Source organism: Rhea americana, unplaced genomic scaffold, assembly GCF_003343005.1.
Source record: "Rhea americana isolate MKP2758 unplaced genomic scaffold, rheAme1 scaffold_289, whole genome shotgun sequence".
NCBI lineage: Eukaryota > Metazoa > Chordata > Aves > Rheiformes > Rheidae > Rhea > Rhea americana.
Window position 1 is genome coordinate 338,726 of NW_028186411.1, and position 11,136 is coordinate 349,861.

Sequence of the window (11,136 nt, forward strand, 5' to 3'; positions counted from 1 at the left end):
CCCATATGAGGCCATAGAGGCCCACACAAGCTGCTATGAGCTCACAGAAGCCTTTACAAACCCATAGATGCCCATACAGTCCCACATACACCCACGCAAGTCTGTGCAAGCACATACAACCCCATACAACCTCACAGAGGTCCCTACGCGTCTGTACGAGCCTGTACAAGCTGTAGAGGCCTGTACAACCCAGTACAAGCCTATATAAGGTTGTACAGACCTGTAGAGGCCTCAACGAGCCCATACAAGCCCATAGAGCCACACAAGACATTGTATGAGCCCATACAGGCCAGTATGAGCCTGTACAAGCCTGTAGAAGCCCATTTGCCATATGAGCCCATACAAACCTGTAGAGGACCATATAAGCCCATAGAGACCCACATGAGCCTATATGAGTCCACAGAGGCCTGTAGGAGCCCGTATGAGCCCATGGAGGCCCTTCTACAAGCCCATAAAGGCTCACATCAGCCTGTGGAAGCCTGTACGAGCCCTTATGTACCCATGGAGGCCTATTACGAGCCTATACAAGCCTATACGAGCCCATAGAGGCCCACGTGAGCCCATGGAGGTCCCTATGAGGCCTCCATACACGCCTGTATGAACCAGTAGAAGCCCACATGAGCCCACCCAAACCCATTAGGTCCCATGTGGGCCCATACAAGCCCATATAGGTCCACATGAGCCTGTAGAGACTTATACAAGCCCATATGAGCCCATTGAGGCCTGCCTGAGAACATATGAGCCCATACAAGCCCACAGAGGCCCGCACATGAGCCTTTAGAGGCCTGCATGAGATGAACGCACAAGGCCCAAAATCTTTAGCTTCCCTATTATTCTCCTGCCAGGTCTCTCTGAGTTGCTAGTGGAGTGGTGAAATGGCATAGCTCATCCTTGAAGCACGCACCTGCAGCTCACTTAACTTTGGGGGTTTTGCAGGTCTTCACATACAAAATCACTTGCCTGCCCTTATCCTAACACAACTGATCCCGGACAGGTCAGTGAGGACCAAGATGTTTCCCATGGGAACAGTCCTGGGTTGGTTGTTCAAGTGTGGTAAAGCAGGTGCCATGTGAATATCCTGCCCTGCTGGGCTGCACAGGGAAGGTGGTGCCTATTCCTGTCAGGAAAGCCGGTGGAAGCAAGGAAGTAAGGATAACAAYGGATAGGAGAGCTGTTGCAGAAAGGGCAGTTTCCAATTATTTCTGTACAGACCTCTCATAACAGATTTCTGCCTATAAATAAATGGTACGATATTTAATAAAGAGGATGAAGAAAAGGTTTTAGGTGTGTAGTTCCCTTCAGGCTGGGCCCAGCCCAGCTGWTGCAGCCTGCATTGTCTTGGTTGTCTCTGAAACGGAAAAGGCTGCCTTGGAGGACATGGTCCAGCAGGGTCCTACTCAGGGCCAAGCTCTGGCATCTCTTCTGTGCTTGGACATCTGCAGCATTTTAATGGATTGGCCTTTCCAGACCCAACATCTGATCATCTGCAAAACAGTGCCTTTCTGCCGGTGTGTTTGTGCGGCATCAAAAGCCRGCTAGCACAAGGAGAGTGTTGCATCCAAAAGTGCTAACGGCAGGATGGAGCTTCTGCAATGCCTGCTCTTGGAAAGCAACATTCATCATAATGAAGCTAGTCCCAGTTGAAGGCCAGCAAGAGAAGCATGGACGATGAATTACATCTACAAGGCGCGATCCTCGATAAGCATGGGTGTAGAGGGATGTCCTCTCTAAACGATTTCATCTCCAGCTTCTTCTGAGGTCTTGCAAATGAATTGGAGGAGTTTTCTGCCCTAGATACCTGACTTGTTCATGGTGTAACCCCAGGCCAGTGCTGGCCTAGCTGGGAGTTACACAAGCCTAACTGGCCCTTTTCTGCACAAGGGAACTCACAAGGTTAATCTGAATTAAGTAAGAGTATTCCTTTAAAGTGGAATGGTGAAACTGTGTGGACAGTTCAAAATGAAGCTAAATCAAATAYGGGCCACTTGAATTCTGCAACGGCACGTGTGAGTGGGGTTCCAGTGCAGATCAGCAAATCCCCTTGGAAGAACAGATTTAGTTYAACTTTCTCAAGTGTTCCTGAAGAACAAATCTTTGCTGTAACATGCTAAATCCCCCCTAGAAAAAGCCACAGAGCAAACACCAGCAAATTCCCTCTTAGTGCCCTTGAAAACATAGCAGAAGGACAACTTTAGCCCCACAGTAAAGTTGCTGTCTGCAGATGGCCCAAAACTGAATTTGTGGCAGCCAAATGCATCCTCCTGTGAGAGCTGCTCCCCTCTCCTGCCAGCTTTGCTCAACTGTGTCTTCTCAGCCACCCAAGTTCGAGGAAGAACTCAGTGACGTGGCATGGCCAGAGCTGGAGAAGAAGACCTGCAGTGTCCTTTCTCCTCGCCCAGGACTGGGCTTTCAGGGATCTGCGGGGCAGGGCTGACAGGAGACCTGAGCAGGGTCTGCCCTGCTGGTAAAGGACAGCAGGTGGCAGCAAGAAATGCAGATCCCTCCACTCCGAGCCCTGGTACCCGCTAAGGGCCAGGGTCAGCTGCTYCTGTGTTTCTCTGGAGTGTTGCTCCAGGCCCACTGTGTTGGAAAGCTCAGAAGAAGGCCTGAACATCTCCTCTGGCTCTCAGGCACCTCCACAGCCCCTCTCCTGAGAACAGAGTTGCAAAACAGCTCCCTCAGGTAGCCCAGAAACCTGGATTTGATCCCGCTTGTGTAAGCGATTTAATCCATCAGGTCAGGGAAGCTGTTTCGTCTCCCTTCCCTGAGGGATCTGGTGTGCCTCCAAACCTGCACAGATAGCCCTGATGCTTCAGGGCTGGTTTAGGAGGAACAGCTCTTGCAAGGCACGCRTGCCCCTGTCCTCCCTCCCTCCCTGCCCTCAGCTTGGGCTCTCTCCCACTCTAGTTTCCCTTTGGATTTGCTCTTTTTCAGTTTACTTTTCGTCTGTGTTCTCTCTTTTCAGGACAGGACAATGGGCTCTACCWGGTCAAGCTGTCCACACTCTCTGAAGGCTCAGCCCTGATCCAGAGGTCGGGATATTTTCAGTGTTTAACTTTGGCTGCAGATTTTGCAACTCCTCAGGGGAAAAGAGAAACAAAGTTCGGTTTGTCTGGCACTTCTAACAATCCCCCACCTCTGAGCTGTGACCGCACCATAGCCCCACATGTGCACAAGCTGCCCTTGTGCTTCAGAGCTACTCACTGCATCAGTGAGAGCAACCCTGAGCTCCTGCCCTCTAAGCACAGTTGAAACTCCAGCTCATGGACAGCCAGAGAACCAGCCCTTGGCCTGATAAATGGGAAAGACTGATAAGGGAGCGCTCACACCCACATGCACACTCCTCAGCGAGCCCTCTGCCCGGAGCTGCTCCACACACACAGCATGCTGCAACCTGCTCTCTTGCCCAGCTGGTGAAAGCATTGTGGATTGAACATGTCGGATTTCCTCATCTCACCCTTTGAACCATTTTTGATTGTGGCTGTTTGCAAAGTGCACTCCCAAGATTAGGCTGCTGCAAAACCTGCTGCATACCAGAGCAAGCACAGCTCCGTAAGTCATACAAGAGCAGAAGCACTTGATGTCAATGGCTGAAGACAAAAGGCTGGTTTCAGCTCATCTCAGTGCATAATCACTCTCTGCTTTATCGCAGACTCACCGCCATGCTGCTGGGACAGGCCTCTGGAGGTTTCTAATCCAGCCCAGCCACTCGCTTCCTAGCAGAGCTGTGTCCACACATGGGGAGACGGGTGCCAGCAGGGTTTATTTAGCTGGGTACTTGGGAGCGCAGAATTTGCAAAAGCAGCTTGGCACCGATGTTTCTGCAGGCTCTGGGCTGTGTGCCTGAGCCCCGTCAGATGCCTGAGGCTGTTCCCTCAAAGTCTGAAAGATTACAYGGGCAGTTTTCCGGGTGGGAGATGTCCCAGGGCTGAAGTCAGGGATGGAAATGTAATGGCTGCCTTGCTCAGTTATATAATCCAGCGTTAAATCATCACCCAGGGCCGCTGGGCCTGCCAAGTGACAGCAGCTGGCTCAAAAACAGGCCATGGTTTGCCGCGGTGCCTTCCCCAGCAAGGAAAAGCAGCATGTTCGAGATGGGGCCAGTCACATGGTGCTGAGCACTGCTTGCAGGGGATGCTGCCTGCCTGGGGCTGGATCCCGTTTAACGGCACTGGGTTAATGATTTCCGAGGTGTCACAGAGCAAAAGGCATGCGGAGGATGTCAGGAAACCCCATCCTGGGGAATGGCTTGCTGGCCTTAAAGGCACTCGAGTTATCACTGACCTCTCCTCAAGCGCAGGCTGCTCTGGTTTTATTCTTGCAGTGAATTGTTCAGTGCTGAAATGCTGCAAAGCCAAGGTGTGCGGAGGACTCAGCTGTCACTGCCAGCAGGCTCTCCGGTGCCCTGTTTCGCCTGATCCAGGGAGGCATGCTGGCTTAATGCAGCTATTTTGTGATATAATCCCACTCAATTTTTCCTTAACACCTTTGAAAATGTTTTAAGCTCTCCTTTGTGGGGCTCATACACTGTTTAATCGGAGCTCAAATGATCCTATCTTAATCCCTGGATCTCAAATGAATTGGGTTTGAGTAGCCAAGCCTCCTGCCCTCCACTATAGCCTGTCTGCATTTACTCAGTGCAGGCAGAACCAGGAAAGGAACAGAAATGCCCTCTCTCTCCCTCTCAAATTAACATTACTTGATCTGCTCAGATTAGGTAACACCCTCACAACTAACATTACCAAACCATTTTAAGCTTTTTTTTTTTTTTGTGATAAGCTCCTGGGGCTCTTCTTTTGTCAAATTAACAAAGCATGACCAAAGCCGGTGCAATATGGTGCTTTTTGTGACTTACTTGGTATAGAGACTGACCTGGCATGGCCCTTCCATGGAGGACAGCACCCAGATCCATTTCACTTTGGGGAAAAGTAGTGTTTTTTGGAGAACTCTTTGGATGTGCTCTTGATGAGCATCTCCCAGGAGCACTTCAGTGCTTTTCCGTGAAGACACAAGTGCTTCACTTTGGCCCACAGGTGCAAGTTTCTCAGTTCTGCAAGGGAAGACCCTGCCTGTCACAGGTCTCCCAACAGCCCTCTGCGGTCCTTGCAAGCCAGGAGACGGATGCAGGGAGTCGGCTGCCTTGCAGTCAGGGACAGGAGCGGGAACCGGGCAGGCAGGAGCACCTCTGAAGCACATGGGCACATAGCCAACCATGACAGSACCCCGGTCTCAGCTGAGTGTTGCAAAAACTAGAGTTTTCGTTCATTGCAATCACCTGTGGCTACAGTGCTGCTCAGCCACACAGAAAGGGGCTTGGAGAAAGATTAACCATCATTCTGTTAGTGCATTTTGTAGATTTTAGCAAGAGTTGATTAAAGCTAATTAAATCTGCCACATTTAATCCAGAAAGATTAAAAGGCACATTCGCTTTGCATCCTAGACTTGGCCCAGATCTGGGATTCCCTGGATCTGGGAATTCAGATTGCAGAGTATAGTCTGGCGTTCGCACCCTCGACTCTCCCCAGCCTTTGGTCCCATGCCAGAGGCACTTTCACTCATGTGTTGAAAACTGCGCACCAGACCCAGATCCTGGCACAGACGAGAGCCAAGAGGTCACCCTGTCCCTTCAGTGTGCCCCCAGCATCTTCTCGTGAGCCCATGCTGCTGCCAGAAGCAGCTCAGGTCCCTGCCTGGGCCGGGTTACTGCTGTGGGAACRCACATCAGTATCCCTCCATTAAGCACAGCTCATCTCTGGGTGGCCAGTCTGAACCTGCTTGTGAAGGAGCCACATAAAACCCTGCGAATAAACCATCCACCTCCTTGCAGGACCTGTAAATCTTGCCCAGCACAGCCCGAGTCACGTCACTGCAAAGGATGCAAGTACACTCCGTTACATAATTACCACCCTTCGTACACGAAGGTGATCATACTCGATCCCTTACGCAAACAGGCCTGCCTGTGCAGGGCTCTGGCGATRCAAAATGCTCTTCCCCAGTGTGAAGCAGCACCGTTTTGCTCAAATCAGTATTGGGTACCAGGGCTTTGCCCTGCAGAGCAGGAGCTGGCCTGCAACATGAAAGGTTGGTTAAGCTGTAAGGATAAACATCCTCTTGTAAAAGCTACAGCCAATGCTGATAGGGGTGTTTCCTATCAAATAACAGGAGCACATTAAGCAATCAGTCTTATTTTATTACAATAAAGAGCAACATGTCTACACAGCATTCTTCCAAGTGAGACCCTGAATCAAGGCTCATGCTTCTGTGTCCAAGGAATACTTTCTCCCATCCCAAACTGGCTCTGCTAATCTGCTTGTTTCATTGTTCATTGTCTAGTAAAAGCCCTGCTAATGCAGACTGAAGCTTGGTATCACCTACAGCATGGACAGCGCTGGGGACTCCTTTCTCGAGCCAAGTGCCTTGCTGCATTCACCAGCAGAGCGGATTCGGCTCTGTGCCCTGGAGGGAGGCAGCACGGGTTCRGTAGCTGCTGCGATTATCTCAGTAAGACATTTGACAGGCATCGCAGTGGCAGCTGGAGCCATGCTTCTTTGTCTAGGACAGGAGGTTTGGGAGCTAGAGTCTGGGGGTGTAGGGAAGTCTTTTCTCTGCAGTGGCTTTGTCTGGGCTCAGGAACCCTCAGGAAATGCCACTAAGGGGACCTGAAACCAGAGATACTTCGAGAAGCCCAAGCCAGATGAGAAAAAGCAGTTTAAAGCCTGGGTGGAAAATAGTTTCACCATACCAGCATTTTGTACGTGTGTGCATACTTCCTGGTCACGGGGCTTGTCCTGACTGGTCTTGTTTTTGACAGAGAGAAAGGTCAAAACCCACCATGCAGCAGGAGATGAGGAAGCACCCACATCCCCCAGGCAAGGCTGGCAGGAAAGCGCTGGCTTCAGACAGAGCAGTCTCTCTGCAGCRGGCAGCCCTGGGGTTTGCAGGTGTATTAGCACTCTGTAAGCAGTACTGCACCCTTCAAAGGAGCCAGGATCTGTCCCAAGCTTAAAAGTGGTCTCATCTTGTTATGCTCTTGCTTAACAGTGTGATGGAAACTGGGTCGTGTTTATACAAACCCTGCAAAGATCCTGCCTGGAGGAAGATATTCATGCCAAATGATAGGAGTCAGTGTGAGCAAATGCTTGGACATGAAAGCTTCAGCTAGCTAGGGAGATTCATGTCCATGAGTAAAAGAAAGCCACTTTGCTCTTTAATCCTCTGAAAATTTTGATCACCCCGATTACRGGAGAGAGATTACGGGTAAGACAGGAGAGAAGGCTCCCTCCCTATTTGCACCTGCAGTCTTGCCAGCTCCACATGTAGGTCCACGGAGAGGTTGGATAACTCCCCAGAGATCCTCCCTAATCCATACCACCAAAGAAAGCATTCCTCTAGAGTTTGCACACTGCCCTTCCCCAGCTACACCACAGCCCCTTGGATTTAAACCCTTAATCTTAGGGAAACTGCGCAGCAACTTCTGCAGGTGGAGAATGGATTATGACTCCTTTCAAAGATATTTGGCACTTGGGCTGCACTCCCAGTTTCGCATGTGGAGATTCCTGTGAACTGGCCCAGCCCCTCCTGCAAAAGCACCTGCAGGCAATTCCTGCAGCTGATGCCTAGCAACACATGCTCTGAGATGCTCCAACAACAGCTAAAATTCAATGTTATTTTGTTCTTCCTTCCCAGAGGAGCAGCTCTTGAGTCATCACCAAGGAGAGAATGGGACATGTCTCCCACTCGGGTTGCTATAAATGAGTGCTATGTGAGGGGCTGCTCTCCTCTGCCTCTCAAGCATGTGCGTTGCTGCCAGCTAAAAAGGCATCTTGCCTGAGCATGCAGGACAGCTGCAGGTTCAGGAGAGTTGGTAAATGGATTTTTCCTCCCTTCCCAACCTACTTTCTGCTTCCTCCGAGGTCTTCTGCTCACTCCAGGTAGCAGGTGGCATCCCTTATTCCCATGCTCTGAATACAGAGCTGAAAGCATCAAATCAGGTTTTGGGGCATGGCCAGTCCTACATTGGGCTTTGCTCTGTCAAACCCTAAGTCAAGTGCTGGCTGCTCATTAAAGCAAACATATGCAAGTAGCTACACGCTCAGGGCGGCACTGGGCCTTCTGTAGCAATATGTGGCAGCTTACAGGTTGTCTGTGTGACAGAGAGGGGCTGACAGTGTCCCTGGAGCAGAACAAGATGCTCTTGGGGCAATGTCAGTGAGGAAAAAAATGCATAGGAAACCAAGCTCGTCCCACTGCAGGGCGTMCTGCTCGTCCCACTAAGCTTGGAGGGGCGTATATTTGCCTCTGCAAACAAGCCAGAGATCTAGGCAGATTTCCCAGTGGGAGACTGTTGGGAAATCTCAGGTTTGCTCTAGTGAGGCGTCTCCCACAGTGGTCTCTCATAGGGGGCAGCTCGTCACATCCCCCCAGCTGCAGTTGCTCCCAGAGCAGCACGGGGCCACCACTGCAGGCCTGTCCCTCTGCTCATGTCCCTGCTTCCCCTCTCCCCCCCCCCCCCACTCCCGAGAAGTCCCCAGGGTGTCTAGTGATTGCAGTGATTGGGCAGGAGACATCCTGTTACTGAGAATAGTGTGGGGCTGCTGGGAGAAGCACCTCTATCTCATGGCATCTGTCCTCAGCTCTCAGCTGCCTGCAGTGCTGGTGTAGGCTGGAGGAGAGCCGGAGACTGGCCTGGTAACGAGCTTGGACTCCACAGACCAAAGCGGATGAGGAAAGACATTGGTAAGCGCAGTACATCTGATAGAGACCCCTCCAGCTCATCCCAGGACACTCCAGTGGTGTCACGTTTGGGACGGGAGATTGCTCTGTCCCCAGCCGAGGTTTGGCATTCAGCTTGTTTCAAATGGGTGTTGGGCTCAGCCACGTGGTGTTGTGCAGGTCACCTTAAATGACCACAGCACCTTAAATGATCATGCAGGTTAACTGATAGGGAGAGAGAAGCATTTTATTCAGAAAAGTGTAAGAGCTGAGCTTGATCTGRCCTTTTCCAGAGCCCGTTGGGTGCTTCTGTTAGGGTAAGTCAGGAGGTATCTTGTGCCGTGCCATGCCACACTGTGCAGTCTGAAGGCCAGTAAACACCCCAGCAGGTCCACCTCCCTTCCAGCCACAGGAAGGGATAGTCCTCCTGCCCCAGCCCTGGGCAGCACTGGCTCTTTGCACTGATGACACTAGCTGTGTAGACTGGCCCAAAGGGGGTTTGGGACAAGTTAAGGACAGTAGAGTTTTAAATCAGCGTGGTCAAATCCAGGAGAAGRTGTTGTCTGTACCATAAGACCATGCCTTTGCTGGCTGAAGAGGYCACCGGCCCAAAAGCTTGTACACTTCCAGCTATGCATGCCTTCCCTGTCTGGTGGCCACTTCCCACTCTGCTCTGCTCCTTTCAGGCCAAATCAGCTGTTAGTTTCAGCAGTTTCTTTTGATACTAAGTCTTTGCTAACTTGGCTCAGAGAAAAGAGGCAAGCAGCTGGGAGCATGGTGGAGATGGGGACCTTTGCAGCCAAGGTGTGACATGGTGAGAGCAAAATCCGCAGCTCAGAAAATATCTCCTCCTTTCCTGTGAAGGTAACAGGGCAGAATTAAGGCTGAGCTTTCTGACTGCTAAGTTCTTGACTTCTGTTCTCACATTACAGCAGCAGCAAATCCTATTGCATGGAATATAAATATATATACATGCAGTGTTTCAAACTCCTCTTCCAGGCATGATCRGAAACAAGATCATCTGCATYATTAACAGTAAAACGARGAAACTTTAATTCTTAGCATTCCTCTTTCCAGCTCTTTAATTTTCATCTTGAGCTGTTGAAGCATAAGTACATTAGAGTCAACAGCATTTCTAGCTTTCAGTGTGTATTACTTTAAGGCGTTTCCATTTGTCTGAACTCCCGTACATGCCTCCAATAGCTCTAATTCCCTCCTTTCTTAAAACTCAAAAACCAGGAATGTAGTGTGTGCTCTGTGTTCCTTTCAATATCCTCCCCCCCCCAAAAAAAAAAAAATTCCTCTTGACCTGGGCTGAAGGTTAGAAAGACTGGCACTTTCCACAGCAAGCTGCCACAAATAAGTGAAGGGAACTGTGAAGTAGAACTGCAAATGGCCAACAGCAAGCGCTTTTCCCTAGCATTCATACCAACATTTCTGTACAAAGGGCATGAATTCTGCTTGTATTTACACTGACATAAATCTGTAACAATAAAGTTCTTCCAAACGGTTTTACACAACTGGATATTTTACTATTTTAAGTGGTGGCAACAGTACATATTAGTTTATTGTATGTACTGTACTGTATATACAGCACCTAGCRTATTGTGTTATGAAGGCTCTTCGTGCTACCTCAGGAGGAAAGGTCTGAAAGCAGGGTATGGGGTTTTGGGAAGCCCCTGCAGGTACCACGACAGGGCCTGCCAGCTTCCCTTCGGAGGTCTCTTCTGACCTCTCCCTCCACCTCCATCTAGACAAAATGAAATTCTGCTTTTTTTTTTTTTTTTTTTTTTTTTTTTTGATTGCTGTCACTCTACTGCTGCCTCTCCTAGGCGGAAACGGTTAGCATAGTTCAAGATCCTGGGGGGAAAATGGCTTGGCACAGAGAGCACCGCAGCAGTGAGAGGGGTTTTTGCAAAGCTGTTGCCCACTTTACATGCTGATTTACCAAACGTGTCACTACAGCAAATGACAACCTGAGGTCACAGTGACTAATTTAATTGTGGATGTTTACATGACCTTTAGCAATAGCAAACTGAAGAGACTTGAGACCTGTATGCAGTAAACACAGCTAGCTCTAACAGCCGGCCTTTCTGAATGAGGCAGTGAGGTCAGTTCAGGTTTAGAGGAACGAGACTTCTGCAGAAGCAGGGAACAGCAGGAACCTTTGGTCCCTCAGGAACGCATGTGGCTTGCTCAGACTGTGATTACGCCTTGCTCTTTCCGTCTCCAGCCCAGAATCAGCAGCAGCTCAGCAGCAACCCCCTCAGGAACACGCTCATGCCCCATGGCCTCCCTCAGGCCTCGCCGCCCCTAACCTCAGTCCCACTGCCCCCGCCGCCCGTGCCTCTCCGAGGCCCTCACCCTCCCCACCGTTCCCCCTCTGCCCATGCGCCGGGGCAGGGGCCTCTCCCGCCACGGGGG

At 50.5% G+C, this 11,136-nt stretch overlaps 1 protein-coding gene across 1 annotated transcript in view; it reads left to right on the plus strand.

Moving 5' to 3' along the window:
• Positions 1–421: 421 nt before the first annotated feature.
• Positions 422–11,136, plus strand: part of ATL2 (atlastin GTPase 2) — a 51,794-nt gene continuing 41,079 nt past the window's right edge. Inside the window, exons 1-2 of the mRNA XM_085308960.1 lie at positions 422–554; positions 2,966–3,106. Of these exons, the coding sequence (XP_085165086.1) occupies positions 422–554; positions 2,966–3,106 (274 nt within the window). The remainder of the gene's footprint in view (positions 555–2,965; positions 3,107–11,136) is intronic.